Consider the following 20,968-nt stretch of genomic DNA (forward strand, 5'->3'; position numbering starts at 1 on the left):
TTTATTTTGGGACTCATTAATTGCTGACAATATCACCAATAATTTTTCAGCCACAGCCAAAGCACATCAAAATGACTGAGTTTTAAATCAAGTACCTTTGGGATGATTGGGAAATCTATTTCCTAACAGACAACAGCAGGTACAAATGACCTTAATGGGAAATCTGTTTCAAAAACATTTTTAGCAGATGATCGGAAAGGATGACCACTCTGTCCATGCATTTGAACCTTAATATAGGTGTTGATAGTTTGAAATCTATACTGAAACTTATCAGGCCCCCCAAATCTTTAATCACTGTGTATACAGCAAATGTATGTGAACTTATGGTTACATACATCAATAATTTATGTCACAATATACACCATTCATTGTCCCTGATGATGGGAATGTCATGAGTGTTATATCTATTATCATGACATCTTTCTATATACTTGGTGGAATTACGTTCCTTGATTTCTTCCTTGGGATAAAGGGAAAAGCCCTGGTAAATGCCCAAACTTAGTTGAAAATCCAAGTGGATCTCTCTTTTCTGGCTTGTACCTTGGAAACCCTATTTCTATGCCCTCTTGAACAGGCAGGGAGTCATCTATGTATGAATTCTTGCCCATTGGAGAGTAAAGGAATCCACCATTGCACACAGAGAACACCTTATAAGTCCTTATAAGGAATGTGTAAATGCCATTGAAGCAGGCTAGAAGATACAATCATGTTTGATGGTTTTATGGCAAATCTCTTCACTTTAAAGCCAGGCAGTAAGCAAGCTAGCCATATGTGATGCTGGGTGACCCCTGGAAGTGCTTATACCATTTGCCTGAGAAATCTGAGGAAACACCCATTGCACTCCTAGCAGAACAGCCAGAGGCATCACGAAAGCACAGAATAAGCTATCACTTTGTTTGTTGGAGGGTTTTGGTTAGACATTAAGGAGTTAAATTTTCCTAGTTTCCTGAATAAAGGTTAATACATTTTCCAAAGGCACAACAAAGCATCCTTTCAGGTCACCACTGATTTCAAAATAAAACAAAGCAAAATAAAACTGGAATTTCCCGATTCAGTGTGTAAAAGGTCAACATCTGCTGATGCTCAAAGATGGGGCATGTGGTGGAGGCGGCCGGATGAGATGTCAAGTGAGCAAAACAGTCAGAGATTCCATGCAACACACGATTGACACTTGGAACAGAAACACACCCCAACGCCAAAGAACTACTTTCCGTTCATCCATTTCTGAAACCTTTGACAGGTCAGATCACCATCTGTCTCAGCTTGCTTCAGTTTGGTTCCCTTTTGCTCCAAAATGCATGTGCAAACACAACTGTCAAGGCCTGAAAGGAGCACACTGTGGCGTATTTATGTAGATAGGCAAATGCCACGGGAGACACTGCAGCAGAAAAACTAGCCTACTAGAACTGAAGCCTTCACTTGCAAGTTTGTACCACTGACGTCATTTCAACAAGATCACAAAGAGGAAGCTGCGGCATTAGGCTGGTATCTAAATGAACGTGAACACTAGTTCTATTTCTGTTTACAAAGTGGCTGATGTTCATTGCATTTAACATGTCTAGTGATTAATAAATCTGTGTGTAGTCCTATTCACAAGCTTAAGTAAACTGGGTTGATTAAAAAACTGGAAGACCTGACTGTGCATTTATAAGAGGCAGGAAGTTATTTTATCCAAATTATGAGGATATTGCTTTTTAAATGGTTGTTGTGTATTGGAATACTCCTACTGCTGTTCTTTACCCTTCCATCACCCTGTTGTGGCCCAACATTTATGACAAAGACTGGGTTAAACTCTAGTGAAAATGCTTCTTTTCACTTACAGTGCATAATCTAGGCTCCGTCAGTACTTTATTTCAAATCACTTATTCAGTAGCTATTCAAAGGTTTTAACCATCAGAGAGAAAGGGAACAATATTTAAAAATATGTGAGATTTGGCTCTGAAAAGTTATGGGGCATTTCCTTAGTAAGTATTTCAAGCTTGGTGTTGGGGTGTCATTGCTTTAAATGTAAAGAGGGAGCTACAGCCTGGTTCTCCCATGGTATCTGGTAGAATGTCCTTGTAAAGGTACTACAGAAATGTTCAACAGAATGTTGAAGAGAGACTTCTCTTTTCAATTGCTGATATCTCTACTAAAACATTTCTTGCAGGAATTTCCAGTAGTCCCATTCCTAAATTTTGCATATATTTTTTTATATCCCTTCTCTACCAAACTTGAACCCAAGTAGTCAGGAAAATACGGATCATTGTATTTTAGGAGGGAGCAATGGACATACTGATTATTTTCTTTCCTTCATTTCTCCAGAAAGACTAATGATCACAAACTGACCTCTTTCAGGCCTTCACAAAGGCTAAAGTTTAATGCATTAATAAAATTCCTTCTCCCTAGTTTCATAGTAATTTCTTTGGGCTAACAAATATGCCTAAAGCATTTATTGGCATTCATTCTCTGCTTTCCCAAATTATGGGAGAAATCCATATACAGTCCTCGGGAGAGAGTTCTATTTGTTTGCTGGTTACTAAGTATGGGTAAATAGGACTGTTCATATTTTTGCTAAATGAGTTACAGTTATGTAAGTAATTGCACCTCTGTAAAGGTAGCCTTCATCAAAAACAGTCAGAAAAGCTGTAGCATTGCCATATCCATGGAGGAGTTCTATATAGATAACTATTTCATCTGTGCTCTCACCATATCTGTGCAGAGAACAAACACAACAATTCAATTCACAAAGGAAATACTCTCTTACATCAGAAATGGACACTGGGAAAATAGATCTGAGGAGCTGAACAACAAAGCCAAGCTAGCTTAGACTTGGTTTGTGATTTTTTGTTTTTGTTTTTACTTACTACCAATACTGGAAATACTGGGGATACCTGGAGAGAAAGAAAACAATAAAGAAAAGTTGTTAGTCATTTATTAGTAAAGGATATCTTAAACATCATATAAAAATCTCAGAAACTTAAACACTTGATTACATTCATATCATCCGAAAATGAACACACAAAAACCCCAAACATATATCCAACCACTGAAACCATTTCGCTTATTCTAGAACTCCTTTAACTTATCAGAGTCGGGAAATCAGCATTCAACTTTAACAGCTGGCTCAAGACAGATTCATGACATCGAACATTTTGTGCTTACCTATAAGGTTAGTGAACATTTGTATGTGGTTCAAAACAGACACTAAGCTAGGCTTGTGTTCTGGGCACCGAGCACCAAGTATACAATGTATGTGCCTGTGCAAATATATCTACATCATGCCATCTATCTCTTTAAACGTGTTGAGATGCATGTGTTAGCAGTTGAAAGTCACTTGTCGTTTTATTTGATTAACTACATATAACCATCATGTTCAGTCCTCTTTTACTTGTCAGATATGTGGATTAAGCTCTGTAACAGAAAGTAAATTTAGCAGAATGCAGAATAATTCAAGAATACATTAGGTTGTATTCACATCGACCATGGGCATCATCAATTTTTCAGCTTCTGCTTTCATTGTCAAGCTCTGCTAAGGTGGTGGAACCATTGCAGAATGTGACTGAAGATGTTATAAACGTGGACATGAATTTAGTTGTATCCAGATGAAAACTCCTAGCCAAGATCAGGGGCACAAGAGCCAGGCTATCTCAGATTGAGGCTTTGCTCTTATACTCACTGACTGTGACTTTGGGACAAGTTGCTTATGTTCTCTGTGGCTGTTTTCCACCTGTTAGAGTTGTTGCAAGGATTACATATATATATATATATATATATTATATATATAATTGAAATGCTCAAAGCATTGAGCAGGTAGTATGTGCAATAATCAACAATTTTTGCTATGATTACTATTATTGATTTAGTTAGTTCATCAAACAAGCAATACCATGACAGACACTATAAATAATAGTCAAGGATTTATATCATTTCCACCAAATCCAGGCAGTGGTGTGGGTGAGAGCATGAGTTGGGAATAAGAACTAAGTGAGACTCATGCTTTGCAACTAACTAGCTGGGTGATTTCACGTAAGTTCCCAGCCTCTCTACACCTGTTTCCTCATCTGAAAGGGCTAATAGTATCTACTGCACAGGGCTGCTGTGAGAGTCGAATGAGATAATCCATAAAAATGTCTGACACATGGTACACAGTCAATAAATGATAGCTGTTAATGAGCTGTTCAGGCTTGTTCTCCACATCACTAAAGTGTGCTAACAGGTGGTAAATGTAGGAATCATTAAATTTCTATTTTAGTATTTAATCTTTGAACAACTGCCCTCTGCTTATCTTAACTAATCACTGTACCTTACTCAGAGATTTCTAGCTTTGTATTATTTAAAACTGAGAGCTATTTTCCTATTTCTTAGTAGGGAGGGGAGAAGGAGAAATTAAAGCTTACCATGTTGTTTAAAAAAAACCTGGAAGGAATGAAATCCTATTTTCAGTTATTAGATACATTCAATGTATGTTGATTTTAAATGCACAGAGCTTATGATGTTTCAGCTGAATTACTGATCACTGATCAACCAAAACTGGAAACTTAAACTTTAATTTTCATGTTTTACTTTGTCTGAACTGAATTTCAAGCTGCATGCGATTTCTGCAAAGGACTGCTGGATTCCTGACCCAACATTTCAGTACACCATCTTTGCCGCATTTTGACAGTGACTTGGTACTGAATCTTTCTTTTTTTCTTTCTTTGCAAATCCCCTGTTGAGTGAGATATGATGGCAGCATCATAATTTTAGTAGCAATTGCAGAAGCTCCAAATTTCCCCATGATTGAAAATCCGGCTCCATTGCAAGGAACTGCTTTGCCTTTGTAATCCGTCAAAGAGAATGGAAGTTAAGATGGCAGGAAGAGACTTTTCAAGTGTTTTCAAACTTGCATGGAGGTGGAGGGCCATGCATAATGCAAGGCAAAGTTCTCAGGATGTTTGGCCAGACACAATCGAGAGCAAACTTGTAAGACTGTTTGATGCAGTACTTGCTGCAGCTGAATATTTTAGAAAGATGCAGAAATGTTTCTATTCCTTTGGGGATGCCAGTCCTGGGGAGAAATGCTCATTGCAGCTATACAAACCTCTCCAAGCAAGACCATTATGAGATCCTATTTCCCTCATGAAGATGTTTTCTATTACCTAACATTTGGATGCTTAAAATTCCGGCTCTTCATCATTTTGTGATTTAAAAAGTTTTGAGGTGCTGCCAGGTGAGTCCCTTTCTACTCCACTGCTGTAAAATGGGACCTGCTTAGAGAAGATTTTTAAATTGCTCACTGGAATAAGATTTTTGAAGTTGAAAATACCTGAACACCAAGGGATGTCCATTAGTATATTGTCAAATGTTTTTTCCCCAGTGTTTCTTATTGTAATGTTCAAATACCTTGCTTTTGGTTCTCTACAGACAACTAAAGAATTTAATAACCAGTTATATGCATTGAAAAGGCTATGAGTAAGTCATGAGAAATCTTTCAAGTGCTTAAGAAACTAAGACAGGAAGGCTACAATTCATTTCATGAAAGGTGGGTTTCTTTGGCATCTGTAAGTGCTGAATCAATGAATGCAATTTAATCACGGCAGTGATGGTTGCCCATAAACCACAGGAATGACAGTCAGATTATGCTCAGAAAAACTGTCTAGACATGTCTTGGTAGCTTTTCAGTGTTCCTTGTGAAGTGACAACTATTGTGTAAAAAATATTTTTACCTTTGAAACTGAGCTCAGAAGTTATTACTTCCTTTCCTTCTTCATCTCCCTGATGTGAATTAGCCCGCGTTCCTTGTGATGCATACCTCTTTGTGCAGGCTTCTGTGAGTAACTTATCACCTTCTCTGTGTGACTGTTTGTGTGTTAGCCTGAGACCTCTGAGGGGGTAAGTGTCAGGTCTGTATCTCTACTGTCTGTCCAGGATGATGCCTAGCACAGAAAAGTTGCTCAGTGCATATGTGAACAAAAATTTATCACGTGTTTCCAAAGTGTCTATCAGAGTGAAGATACCACTTTTGGTCATAGGATGATCTTTTGCCCTATAAAATGTTCCACTGAGACACTTCTCAGAGTCCACTATTCATAAATACTTTTGTTGTCTTTGGAAGTTTCCTCCATTCTGAGAGCAAGAATGTACAATGTACAAGATATGCCCCTCACCACTTTGCCTTCCGCGAAACTTGGATGTCAGCTTCATGCTCAACGGGGTAAATTCATTTAATGTTTGGCTTATTTTCTTTCTATTATTTTTTTTCTCACACCTTCTTTTTATATTCATGTTTGTATACACTTACTTTTGTCTTTTTTCCTAAGCCAATCAGGGGGAAATGCAGATTTTGTGGGCCCAAAGCAAATACAAATCAGGGAGCTGTCTTTAAGAATATTAATTTCAAAGTATAAAATCATACTAGTTCAGATGGTAAAGAATCTGCCTGCAATGCAGGAGACCAGAGTTCAATCCCTGGGTCAGGAAAATCCCCTGGAGAAGGGAATGGCAACCCACTCCAGTATTCTTGCCTTGAGAATTCCACGGACAGAGGAGCCTGGCGGGCTACAGTCTATGGGGTTGCAGAGTCGGACACCACTGAATGACTAACACACACATAAGACATAATTTCACCAGACATGAAATTAATGTTTTTATAGCTTAGAAGGAGTCTAGTGAGTGACCCAGTAATTTAAGCTTCATTAGCTTAAATTTATCTCTGAAATAATCTGAAAAACATTTGGGAAAGATAGATGATAGGTAGATAGGAAAGAAGGAAAAAAGGAAGATATCAGATAAGCTAATTCAGAAAGAGTGACAAAAAATGGAGAGCTGAAACGGAGCTAAGAAATAATCTTACTCAGCCCTTCCACTTTACAGAAGAGGAAATGGAAGGCACAAGTAGAAGCAAGGGCTTCATCCTATTTGACCCCTTTATAGTCAACACTGGCCCAGGTAAATCCTAATCCCTGTCTACTGAGACACTGCTAAACTTATACTGAGGAAATGAAACACAGGTACAAAAGAGCTTTAAGGGAAGGTTCTGCAATATGTGATATATGAGCTTAGGACTTCTGCTTCTTCCAGAATAGAAATGCTCCTTCAGTCAGAGACACACATAAACACTGAGTAAGCCAAAGGACCAAAAGAAGGTGAAGGTGCTAAGCTTGCTGTTGTTTAGTTGCTCAGTTGTGGCCGACCCTTTGTAACCCTATAGACTGCAGCAGGCCAGGCTCCTCTGTCCTCCACTATCTCCTGAGATAAGCTTGTAGGTACTTGCAATCTTTCCCTCCTCATTCAGTCCTCCCCACTACCATATTTATTTAAAATTTTTCTTTTTACAGAATTCTACTGCAGTTGGGGCATGAGAACTTGTTGGAATTATACAATTTGTTATTTTCTCCTTCCTCCTCTTCCTGCTCCCTGCATCCTCCCCCTCCTACTTTTTCCCTTCTTCCTTCTTCTCCTCTACCCCTCCTCCTTCTTCTTCTTTCTCCTCTCTCCCTCCCCTTCTCCTTCTCCTCTTTCTTCTTTCAATTATACTAACTTTTCCACCAAGTATGTGGCTAAAGGGGACATAGTTAACCTTGAGAAAGTCAACATAATGGAGTCCTCAAAAATAAACATTGATTTTTCAAAGCGGATGAATTCAGTGCTAAAAGCCATAACTCTCTTTGAGAATCAACGCAAGATTCAGCAGCTATTCACCAAGAAGAAGGCAGAAAGGATAAGGAATCAGCATACTTTACACTGAGAAAAAATATTACCATTGTTGTCTTAGGTGGTTTGACAAAGGCCTTTCAAGAAAATGACTAGATCTCCTTATAGCCAGGCTGCAGGAACTGGGAGCTCTAATTCCAAAAAGCCCAATTGAAAAAGAGGGAGGAGATGACTAAGAAAACATTCTACAGCCTCATTTGTATTCTAAAGGACGTTCTACTTCCAACATCCATTCAACCCTGCTTCCTGGTCCAACTGCTGATGATAAGGGGTGCAGTGAGTTGTCTCCCAGAAATTTGAAAGTGAAGAAACTAAGATTGCCCTCACAGAATTATACGGTAGAAACCAATACATAAACAATCCCATCAAAGATGGTTAAGTCATCCTAGAGCAGCTGAAGGGCTCTGGGACCTGGGCGTATATGACAGATGTGACAGAGGGGATATTAGTTCACTATATCTGAGACCTGGAAGAAAAGCTAGTCAGAAGGTAAAGCCTACAAAAAAGAACATCTTCAGGCATGTGGTGGCAGTACTGGCCTAGCACTGTCTCAGGAACAGGGAAGGGTAGCCGGTAAACTTTCAGACCTTCAGTGTCCTCTTGGCATTAGGGAGGCTGACCCTGTGGTAGGACGGATGTGTTAGGATGTTTCAGCCTGATGTCATTAGCATTCGAGTTATTTAAATTTCCTGATCTCATGCTTACTTACCAAGCACCCTTCCGATTGTTATCTGGCTTTACAAGGAGACTTAATTACAAGGGGAGAGAATACACTGATCATAAGGCCTTAAATAATTTGCATATTGTATCACTTATTTCATATTGTGGATGAATAAGTTGACATTTGGATGCAATTTCTCTCTCCATATAGTTGCTGTCTCCAAAGAGAGAATCTGCTGTTTAAACTGGGATGGGTCTATGTGTTAGATTTCAGTGAAATTATAGTGATCATAACAGCTAACTTCATTGTGTGTTTAGTACGTGACTGCCACTAGTTTAATATCTTACATGCATTAATTTGCTTAATTTTTGTGACAACCCTACGATATTAATACTCTGGTTTATTTCCCAATGGGGAAAAAATTCAAGCACAAAAAGTTACAGTCAGTTGGGAAGGAGACTGAGATTGGAATACAGAGGTCCAGGATCCAGAGCTTGGGCCTCTAATAACCACTCTATACTGTTGCTAAACTTATTATGCTATGCTAAGTCACTTCAGTCGTGTCCGACTCTGTGCGACCCCATGGACGGCAGCCCACCAGGCTCCCCCATCCCTGGGATTCTCCAGGCAAGAACACTGGAGTGGGTTGCCATTTCCTTCTCCAATGCATGGAAGTGAAAAGTGAAATAGGCCCCCTCTTTTATCTCTGGTGTGTACGTGCGTGCTCAGTCGTGTCTGACTCTTTGCAGCCCCATGGACTGTGGCCCACCAGGCTTCTCTGTCCATGGGATTTCCCAGGCAAGAATACTGGAGTGGGTTGCCATTTCCTCCTCCAGGGCATCTTCCCAACCCAGGGATCAAACCTGTGTCACTTACATCTCCTGCATTGGCAGGTGGGTTCTTTACCACCTGGGAAGCCCCTATTATTTTTAATCCTCAAAAAAAAATCTCTGAAGACACAAAACTTTTTTTCCCAAAGTTTACCTGGATCACAACATAATATGATCTGAACTCATTTGGTGACAAAACCTGACTGAAAGGGGTATGAATGTGGTCTTCTCCTTTATCCCACTGAGTGAAAATAATCATAGGTTTGCTGCAGAAATATTAAAATATTTGATTAAGTAGGGCTACTTGATGTTCTGCTGTGGGTATTGATATAATATATATATATATATATATATATATACACACACACACACACTGTATTACTTTTTAAATTTAAACAAAAAATTTAATTCCAAATCAGCTCTCGTCCCATAATCATCAGATAAGGGACTGTGGACTAGTTTTGTACATGAATAACTCGGTAGGTATTTGTTTTTATATATTGGCCATACAGCTCGTGGAAGTAACACTCTGACAGATGCTCTCTTATTGTGGTGACAGAATCGGATTTTGTTTGGTGACCAGAGCCCAACAGTGGTCAAGTCACCAAGGCTGTGAATGCCACTTAGTTGTTTATTTGCTCAGTTGTGTCCGACTCTTTGGACCCCATGGACTGTAGCCCTCCAGACTCCTCTGTCCATGGGATTTCCCAGGCAAGAATATTGGAGTCAGTTGCTATTTCCTTCTCCAGGGGATCTTTCCAACCCAGGGATTGAACCTGTGTCTCTTGTGCCCCCTTCATTGGCAGGTGGATTCTCTACCACTGAACTACCTGGGAAGACACTTAGGGAGGCCTCTAAAAACCAGACAGCCAATATGCCATCTCTAGATAGGTGGATGGCTCATTAGCACCCATGAGCAATGAGTGATTCTTTTTTCTCTTGGTTTTTCTCTAAATCTCAGTTGATCTCTTCCTGGGGGAGAGTGAAGGCCTTTGTGTTACAGTTGCTGAACTGTGAAGGTCACATATGCCAGGGGACATGGGAAGATGCATGGGAGGTCAATGCGTCCACAGGCACATTTCAGGTATGTAGGTTTACTTATTCATTCATCAAATAATTAATTCCACAAACATTTATGAAGGCCAAGAATAAAATATGGTCCTATTCTTAAATTGCTAACATTTTGGTTCCTGAAGTCAGAATGTCCTAAGTTTAAATCTTGCTCTGTCGCGTATTCGCTGTGGGATTTGGGGGAAACCTACATATTGATCTTTATGTGCCTATGTTTCCTTATCTATAAAATGGGGACAAAAACACCCTACCTTCCATGGGGACACTGGAAAGATTTATTGCAAGAAAGTACGTAAAGCACTTTATAAAATATAAAAGGCTATGGTAAGCTTAATAAATACAGCTACCACTATAATAATTATTATTATAATTTTGATTATAGTTAACCAGTTTTAAGTGTCCAAAAATTATCAAGAATCTAGAGAGAGAGAATGTGGAGGAGGAAATGGCAACCCACTCCAGTATTCTTGCCTAGAGAATCCCGTGCACAGAGGAGCCTGGTGGGCTGCCGTCTATGGGGTCGCACAGAGTCGGACACGACTGAAACGACTTAGCAGCAGCAGCAGCAGCTAAATGTTAAAAAAGATACTTTTCCCTAGTATTGATCAGACTCCACATCTAGAATATGAAAATAGTGGCATCTACATTACAAAACTGTTGTGAGTTTGAAATGAACTAATGCATGTAAAGCACTTAGGAAATCGTCTGGATAATGACACACATGTGTACACTTGGGAAAATATAAATTGGTCAATACAAATTTAATACCAGGGAAAATAACAGAACTATCATCAAATTACTTTCCATCACTCAGAGGAGCCCTAGGTATTGTATAACAATTCAGGTTGGATTTCTGAACAAACAAATAATGTCAATGTCAGACCAATTTAATTTTCTTTCTTTGAAGAATATTAGACTGTGTAGGTAAGAGGAAAGTAGAAGACTGAATACAGCTGAAGTAGCTGGGCTTTCTGTCTGTCTCCATGACATTTCTATCAGTAAACTCAGGAAATTATTTAGAGCAGCAAGTCCCCAAAAGAGTGTTTCATAGAAAGTTTTTAAGTGTTCCGTGAAAAATAAAGTTTGGAAAACACAGGATAAAATACATTATTTTGGGTGCTCAAATTTTTTAATAAGATAATGTGAATACCTAGGGCTTCCCTGGTGGCTCAGCGGTAAAAAAAACTCGCCTGCCAAGCATGAGATGCGGGTTTGATCCCTGGGTCAGGAAGATACCCTGGAGGAGAAAGTGGCAACCCACTCTAGTATTCTTGCCTGGAGAATCCCATGGAGAGAGGAGCCTGGTGGGCTACAGTCCATAGGGTTGCAAAGAGTAGGACATGACTGAGTAACTAAGCATACACACACACACACACACACACACACACACACACAGTGTGAATATCTAAGAGTCAGTAAAATGTACAGAATTTTCAAAAATTTTTGAGCCATGGAATTCTTTTAAAGGTCATAAGACACAGTTTGGCAATCAGAGGTATAGATAATATAATCTTTTTTGAAATAATAGTTCCCAAAGGTTAATTAAGTTTTCAGCATCTGTATGTAGGGATTAGAATTTCACTCATGAGCTGGACAAGGAGAATCGAGATAATCATGATTAAGCATGAAGTTGGACAGATTTTCTATCTACTTGGAAGACACAAATGAAATTGAAAGGACATTCAAAATAGAATTCTATTAAAAATAGAATGAAGATCAATAGGGAGAAAGAAAGACGTCTTACAGATAAAACATAAGCTTTGTAGAAAAATATGAAATATATTGATACACATAATATGTACATATGGCTTTAAAGAACTAAGAAAACATACTGAGTCTTCTAAAAGCACAATGAATAGAAATATTATCATAAGAGTCATTACTTCTGCCTCTGCTGAGTCTATAATAATGGAAAATGATTGGATGGTAGTATTTTAGAGGGCTGGAGCTCTATATTCTTCTCTCCTGGCTCTATAAACTCCATACAAAAATGACCTTGGCATTGCTCCAGAATTTAGGACTTCCAAGCCTAGGATTCCAGCAAGGTCTCAGTTAAAGGATCTTCTGAGTGATAGGCTGAGAGTCTTTGCAGGGAGATCTTAAAATTTCCTGATGTGATGAAGCTTTCCTAGTTTTTATGCTAAGAGTGGGCAGGTACTGATCTTCCTGTTCAAAAATAATCCTGGCTGCTTGAGATTCTGCTAAATCCAGAGATTATCCAATATGAGTGTTATTTCTAGGTTACTGAAGAGTTGGTGTTGAGGAATCAGAGACTGTAACCATTCCATTTTACTTCTTAGGTTCCGTATTCTTGTATTAAAATACAGCTTATCCTAAGTGTTCCTCTTGAGAACTGGTTTGTACCAGCTACAGTCATGTATGTGTGTATGTGCATGCACGTGGTGAGTGTGTGCATGTACGCATGTGTGCAAGAAGACGCCAATATGACATGAAAATCCTAACACAGTGCTAGAGGTCCTGTGTTTGGCTTAAACTTCCACACTAAAAAAACAGGACTTCCAGGTACGAGACTTGAAAATCTTATCATATGAGAAATGGAGTGGATGATGTTAACCTCGACAATACAGGAATCTGGGGTTAATACAGTGTTTTAAGACTTAAAAAGAAAAAGTGGTTGGAAATTAGGACACACTTAATATTGATGTTAAGAAATATGTTTTACAACAATTAAAACTGTCAAATAATTGACAAGTCTGCCTTATGAAGAAAATCTTAAAAATAAATTATTTTTGAACACTTATTTTGTGACAGGTGTTATGCCGACCACATCACATGCGTTAGCTTATTCACTTCTCTCAAAATTCCTATGAGGTAAAAACTATTATTATCCTCACATTACAGATGGGACACCAAGTATTGGAGAGGTTAATACTTTACTTTTTCAAGGTTACTTTTTCAACCTAGTGAATGGACAAACTAGTATTTGATCCTGGAACCCGTGTACTAAACCACTAAGTTGCTTACTTTCATCCTTGGACATTTGCTAGCAGTCTGATGTGGCAGAGATTTTGTTTAAAGTGGTTCTTTTCATTGCAAGACTGGACCATTGCAGATTATTTTAAAACCTTTAAGCTAGCTTCCTCTATATTGAGAGCTGAAAAACTGAATTGAACCTCCTTGGCCATTGTGCCCATCTGTCACCTTCCTATTTTAACAGAGATGGGGAAAAGTCTAGAGAAAGTCAGTAAAAGCTAAGGGATGGACAGACAATAGAATCCACAAGGCAAACTGAAAGAGGTTGCACTTTGACCTGGGTGAACTGGTGGTCTGCAATATGCATAATATTAGGGGTATATAAGTCATTTCCATGGAGACTATAACAAGAAATTCATTACACTGAAAAAGTTGAGCTGGCACAGAAGGTATTTCCAGTGAAATATCTTGAAATAAGCAAGACTCTGAAACACAGTTATGGGTAGGAAAAAACAGGGCTGTGTTAGAATAGAAGCCAATGCCTTCAACAGCAGTCTATCCCAGCTGCCTTTCTAGAAGCCTTGACAAGTTGCTCATCCCTGAGGATGAGCCAGAATGCTAGCAAGTGTTTTGAACATTGTTCTCTTACTTGCTGTCCCACTAAAGAAGACAGGGTATTAAAAAGCAAAGACATCACTTTGCCGACAAAGTCTATTTAGACAAAGCTATGGTTTTTCCAGTAGTCATGTATGGATGTGAGAGTTGGACTGTAAAGAAGGTAGAGTGCCAAACAATTGCCAAAGAATTTCAAACTGTGGTGCTGGAGAAGACTCTTGAAAGTCTCTGGGACAGCAAGGAGATCAAACTAGTCAATCCTAAAGGAAATCAACCTTGAATATTCATTGGAAGAACCATTGCTAGAGCTGAAGCGCCAATATTTTTGATGTGAAGAGTCACTCACTGGAAAAGACCCTGATGCCGGGAAAGGTTGAAGGCGGGAGGAGAAGGGGACGACAGAGGATGAAATGGTTGGATGGCATCACCAACTCTATGGGCATGAGTTTGAGTAAGCTCCAGGAGTTGGTGATGGACAGGGGAGCCTGACATGCTGCAGTCCATGGGGTCTCAAAGAGTCAGATGTGACTGAGTGACTGAACTGAACTGAGCTGATGGCTCTCAGCAATTAAGGAAACCCCCACAGAGTTTCCATTAATAAAGCCACCTTGAAAAAACAATTCAACATTTCTTCTCAACAGAGCTTTATGTATTAATTTTAGGAGCTAGACTGTCATTTTTTTTCTTTAACGCAGAAAGAAACTGAATACCCTCACAAAGAGGTGCTTTTTTAACCTTTGAAGGATTTTCTTCCCTGCTTCATAAAAACTTTATCATAATTTTATGCCCCCATTCTTTATGGCCTGTTACTTGGTCCATTACTCTTATACTTAACTTGATAAGGTCCTGGTTCCTATGATATTAGTTTTTAGGTTTTGGTTTCTCACAGGAGCTGCTTTGAAGTGCCTGGTAACATTGGCAGCCTTAGACAGAGCTGGTGGCTTTTCAACTTATTCTCCCTCTGCTCACTGTTCTGCTGCTTCTGTTACTTCTCACTTGAACGGGTGTATTCTCAACCTCACCCTTCTCTACTTTTAAAAGAGGTCAAACCTTGGGCTTTTGTGAGTGGCTAATTGGTCCATGGATGGAATTGGGCAGTTCATTCTGGAAGTAATCACTTCTCTCCTTGAGTGTGTCAGAACATGTCTTCCTCGGGAGGTTCATGGATTTCAGAGGGGCGCCCACATGAATGGGAACGCGGCATCTCTCACGGTTCCTGTGCACACAGATAATGCCTGTGCTCTTTTCACATGCACACATACATTCTTTTTCTTATTGTGGTCCCTGCAGCTTTAGAGTCATGGTCTTTATCAAAAGGTGGCCTCTCCTAAGAGGATACATGCCAGGCATGACCTCAACTGTGGGAATTTGGAAAAAGCCAACTATTTCACTGGACAAAGTTAGGCTGTAGCTAAATATAGAGAAGGAAGCATCTTTTAGACAAAGCACCTCTTAGGTTGCCCAGTATGGGAAATGGGATTATAAACATGTAGAGAATTTCTATGGTTAAAATTAAGCCAGAGTTCAGAGTTTTGAATGGCTTTGTTATTTTAGAAATAACTAATAATTTAGAAATTAATTTGGGGAAGGAAAAAAAAGCTCCTGTTTAATCCATTTAGACAAAATTTCTTCTGTGGTTTTACATCATTTCCCAACACACTGATGTCAATATTGGAAGACTGAATTTAACAGATGATCCAAGTGCTCAAATGTGCTTACATGTGGCAAAATAGAGAGTAAAGTTTCGGCTGCATTTTGAAGAGGAATGAGACTACTAGAAAAGGAGTGCAAGCACAATTGCAAGTGAAATTGAGAGGAACTCTCAGCTCTTCGTGCAGAGAATATGGCGTTACCAAGCAAAAGTTACTCACAGGTATTTGCAGTGCCTTTGGGGATGGGGAGATACGAGCCTGGACTCCAAGGTCGGCCCTGATAATTCTTCTTGCATTTCCCACAGTCTGGACCTGTAGTGTTGTGCTCACATTCACAGGTCAATTTGCTGTTGTCATACACACACACAGTGGCATGGAGATTACATTTGCACCTAGGCAGAGGAAAGACAAGAGTTCATTGTTAAGTCAAATTGATCTTGGAGATCACTGAGGCTTTACCCAACTATCTCCTAGAGTTGTGGTTCTCACAGTCGGCAGTGCTTGAGTGCTACCTAAAGACTTGCTAAAATGTAGATTTGTAGGCCCCACCCTCAGAATCTTTTTAACAAGTGTCTTTGAGGGTGGATGTGGGGTTCTGATACAGCCTGACCTCATACCACACTTTGCGGAATCCTAATACCAGTCAGATCAGTGGGGTCTGAGGCTCCCCTAAGACAACTGTACTCAGAAATCAAGGGTTTCCCAAAAGATATGAAAAATATTGCCACTAATGAGAGGCTTTTCTGTGCTATTATCAAATCTACAACAATACATCTGGGTTTGAAGAACAATGTCATCTTCTGTTTTTCCTTAAACCAGAAGGACAATTCTTCTTTGTTTAAAAAGAAATATAAACACTGATACAATTTACTATTCAGATATATTTTATAAATCCCAATAGTTTACAATCAGATATTTTTATTTGGGGCTATAAAATGGCATTCTCAGGCCGAGAGTTTTTCCACCAAGGCCTCTACCCAACCTGAGTAATCCTCAGGTTTCCTGTGTGCTGTGCTTAGTCGCTCAGTCATGTCCAACTCTTTGGGACCCCATGGACTGTAGCCCATTAGGCTCCTCTGTTTATGGGGATTCTTCAGGCAAGAATACTGGAGTGGGTCGCCATGTCCTCCTTCGGCAGATCTTCCTAACCCAGGTATAGGATCCAGGTTTCCAGCATTGCAGGCAGATTCTTTAACATCTGAGCCACCAGGGAAGCCCTCAAATTTCCTACTCATGTAAAATAATCACAAAGGTCTCGCATAAATGGGTCAAATGACTCAGAAAAAAAAAAAAAGTGCTTAGAACACTAGAAAAACCTATGTGTGGCAAGGGTTTGAGGTCATTAGCCAAGGTCTTCCCTTTGGTGCCCATGAATAAAACTGTGATATATGAGAGGCAACAATGGAATATGCAATTTTCACAAAAATACATTCCCATATCCAAAGTCTCTGACTGTAAAATTTCAAAGTCAGACTTGATATTCGTTGAGGCAGCAGGTTATGAACTATAACATACAAAACACAAGCTGCACCCTCTGGAGAAGTTAAACCCAGGATGACAGAATGTCTATGATCAGAGGTCAGAATAATGTATATGCAAAGAGAAGTGTCCATACAAAGGAAAGAACTTGGACACACAGACCTGGGGAATAAAGGGCCAAGATTTGTCAGGGTCAGGACCTGAAAATATGTGTGTGTGTACACATCTTTAAACTAGTCTTATCTTTTCCAGGGATGAGGACAAAAATATAAAAAGTCAAATTTCACAAAGACGTTTGGTTTCTTTTTTGGCAGAAGTCATGAATTGGGAAAAGTAACAATACTCTTTCTTAGGCAAGAAAATAAGATACTTTAAGAACTGCTGTACAATGTCTGTACGTATGCATGTACGTGTGTGCTCAGTCGCTAAGTCATGTCGGACTCTTTGGGACCCCATGGACTTTAGCCCAACAGGCTGCTCTTTCCATGGGACTTCTCAGGTAAGAATACTGGAGTGGGTTGCCATTTCCTCCTCCAGGGGATCTTCCCAACCCAGGGATCAAACCCATGTCAACTGCATCTCGTGCATTGGCAGGCAGATTCTTTACCACTGAGCTACTTGGGAAGCCATGATGTCTGTACAGCAATATCTAACCTTCTTTCTTGTGCACTGATGGTCTGTTTGGAATACTGATCCATATTTATGGCAAGGAAGCAAAGGAATAGCTAAGATTATTACTGAGAGCTGTCGAGCTCCCCTCTAACTAAAAGGTATAGCTCCTAAAGCAATGGCCACCCATTGAAACCTCCCTGGGTAAGACCTAGCCTTGGCTTCCTCAGGATCTACTACAATTTGTAGTACCTGTAACTACACTCTGCCCTCTGTATAGTTATAATATATATAATATGTATTATATATATATTATAATAAGCTGAAAGGCTAGTATTTAAACAATAGCTATTCAGCATCAGGGGACAACAGAGGATGAGATGGTTGGATGGCATCATCGACCTGATGGACATGGGTTTGGGTGGACTCTAGGAGTTGGTGATGGACAGGGAGGCCTGGCGTGCTGTGGTTCATGGGGTCGCAAAGAGTCAGACACGACTGAGCGACTGAACTGTACTGAACTGATTCATCATCAACACATAAGTAAAATCTTTAAAATTAACATTCTTCCAATCTTTCAAAAAGAGAAAAGATTCAGTTAAGTGAAACAGACAGTATTTAATTATGAACCAGGTCTTATAAAAATCTCCTATAGGCAGGGAGTTACTTGTGCTAAGTTGCTTTAAATAATCTTTCTCCTTCTCCATTAGCACCTTTATTTATGGCTCTGTTTATAAATATGGAATATGTTAGAAACCTAAGTGATAGAAGCACCAGCTTACACTGATTTAGCACCTTATCTGGTGTTAAAAATTCCAAATGAGGAAATGAACAATGTGACCCCAAAGAATATGTTAGTTTCATGTGTGAAGACCAGGAATGCAAGTAGTAATTGTAAATTGGATTATATATCGTGTAGCTGCTAATACTTTTATACTGGTAGTCACTCTCTGAGTCAGAGGCAATTTCTATTCTAAAAGACTTTATATTTGCTGAGAAAATACTATTGAATAACAAAAGGAAGTGAAAGAAGAATAGATGAATATTTAGTCTTATTTTTTCCCGATTTCTTTCAATTAATGGTTCATCTTCACCTGTCCAAAAACTTTTTAATCATTCAAGGCTTAACCCTATTCATAACTCTTTCCTGATATCTAGCCTACCTACTGTAGACACCGGATCTTTAAGCTTCTGATTTCCTTAAATGTTTCTGTGTGTTTGCTTTGGTTGGTTTTTATTTAAGGCTCTTTCTGCTTTTAGAATTTTTATTCATTGCAGCTCTCCCATCTTAAGGAAGAAAAACATCCACCTTGTATTCTAGCCTTTTCTAGCTATGACTTTAACACTCTCTTTCCTCTTGAGTTTTCTACACTTGCCATCTCATTTTTCTCTTCTCCCACTCAATAACTGTTTCCAACTAACCAGAGCCTCTCTTGCCAAGATGACCCATAACCTCTATGGTGAAAATCCACTGTATATTTTTCCTTGCCTTATCTAACCTCTTATGAGGATTTGACTTTGTGGGACCACTCCCTTTTCCCTGACACACTCTCTCCACTGGATTCTTGTGGTCATTTTCAGAACCCTCTTCTGTTGTTCTCTGTACATGCTATTCTTTGGGTTCTGTACCAGCACAGTCAGCCTATGTGACCCTCCTTGGGCACTCTTATCCAGGTTGTCCCTTCAATTTCCTCTGTAGCCCTTAACTACTTTGAAGTTATAGGCACTTTAAAGCAGATTTGCATCATTTTTTTCCCTAGAAAAAAGTAAACAAAGGCAAAATAAACTCAAACATTTGGAAACATTTTCAGTTCAGTTCAGTTCAGTTCAGTCGCTCAGTCATGTCCAACTCTTTGCGACCCCATGAATCGAGGCATGCCAGGCCTCCCTATCCATCACCAACTCCCGGAGTTCACTCAAACTCACGTCCATCGAGTCGGTGATGCCAGCCAGCCATCTCATCCTCTGTCGTCCCCTTGTCCTCCTGCCCCCAATCCCTCCCAGCATCAGAGTCTTTTCCAATGAGTCAACTCTTCGCATAACGTGGCCAAAGTACTGGAGTTTCAGGAAACATTTTAGGAGAATCAAATTCTCTGTTACCCATAGGAATCCACAGAACTCTCTCCTTTCATTATCACTAGGTAAAGATTATCTGATTAACATATTGATAAGTCCCTGTAATCTCAATCATGCATCTCCCTCTCCTGGGCATGTCAAACTCAGCATATCCAAAATGGAATTATTTGGCTTTGCTCCCCAACATAGGTGAGAGAGTGAAAAAGCTGGCTTAAACTTCAACATTCAAAAAATTAAGATCACAGCATCTGGTCCCATCACTTCATGGCAAACATATGAGGAAAAAATGGAAACACTGACAGACTTTATTTTCTTGTGCTCCAAAATCGCTGTGGATGGTGACTGAAGCCATGAAATGAAAAGACACTTGCTCCCTGGAAGAAAAGCTATGACAAACCTAGACAGCATATTGAAAAGCTGAGACATCACTTTGCTGACAAAGGTCCATCTAGTCAAAGCTACAGTGTATCCAGTAGTCATGTACAGACGTGAGAGTTGGGTCACACAGAAGGCTAAGCACCGAAGAATTGATGCTTTCGTATTGTGGTGCTGGAGAAGACTCTTGAGCGTCCCTTGGATGGCAAGGAGATCAAACCAGTTAATTCTAAAGGTCCTGAATATTCACTGGAAGGACTGATGCTGAAGCTCCAATACTTTGGCCACCTGATGTGAAGAAGTGACTCATTGGAAAAGACTCTGATGGTGGGAAAGATTGAGGGCTGAAGGAGTAGGAAGAGGAAGATGATGAGATGGTTGGATGGCATCATCGACGCAATGGACATAAGTTTGAGCAAACTCCAGGAGATGGTGAAGGACAGGGAAGCCTGGTGTGCTGCAGTCCATGGGGTCACAAAGAGTCAGACATGACTGAGTGACTGAGCAACAACCACCACCTACTCTTTCTTGCGTGTTTTAGTCTCAGTGTCTTGTATCACCTTCTAGTCAGCTGGTGAAGAACAACCACTCCCACTCCCTTTCCTATCACATCTAATCTGTCCTTACTCCATCTCTCACCAAGTTCTGATAGTCCTCCTCTTTTATGATAACTCTCAAAATATAAACAGTTCTAGCCATGGTCACTTCCCTGTTAACATCACCATCATCGTTCATCTGGCTTATTCCAATGGCTTCTAAAGAGAACTTACTGCCTACTGCCTCCACTTATACTCCTCTTTCAGCCCAATCTCATCACAATAGTCAAACACTCATTTACACAAAAATATTTGGGTCACTTTGGCTTAGAACCATTGAAAGAGTTCCCTTTATTCTCAGAATAGAGTCCAAGATCTTTAACATGGCCTACCAGTCCCTTTGAAATCTATCTTGCGTTCCTTTTCCATTCTTATCTGCATCACTTACCAATTCTA

The 20,968-nt window shown here is 39.7% G+C and overlaps 1 protein-coding gene across 7 annotated transcripts in view; it reads right to left on the bottom strand.

The window, feature by feature from the left end:
- Positions 1-20,968, bottom strand: part of NTNG1 (netrin G1) — a 368,374-nt gene that overhangs the window by 77,568 nt on the left and 269,838 nt on the right. For 6 of the 7 annotated variants that reach the window (XM_044944630.2, XM_006066884.4, XM_006066879.4 and 3 more), the window contains exons 4-5: positions 15,657-15,829; positions 2,847-2,873 (exon numbers count right to left, since the gene is read on the bottom strand). In XM_044944630.2, the coding sequence (XP_044800565.1) occupies positions 2,847-2,873; positions 15,657-15,829 (200 nt within the window). The remainder of the gene's footprint in view (positions 1-2,846; positions 2,874-15,656; positions 15,830-20,968) is intronic. The other variant, XM_044944632.2, reaches the window with a different exon arrangement.

Source organism: Bubalus bubalis, chromosome 6 (assembly GCF_019923935.1).
Source record: "Bubalus bubalis isolate 160015118507 breed Murrah chromosome 6, NDDB_SH_1, whole genome shotgun sequence".
Lineage (NCBI taxonomy): Eukaryota > Metazoa > Chordata > Mammalia > Artiodactyla > Bovidae > Bubalus > Bubalus bubalis.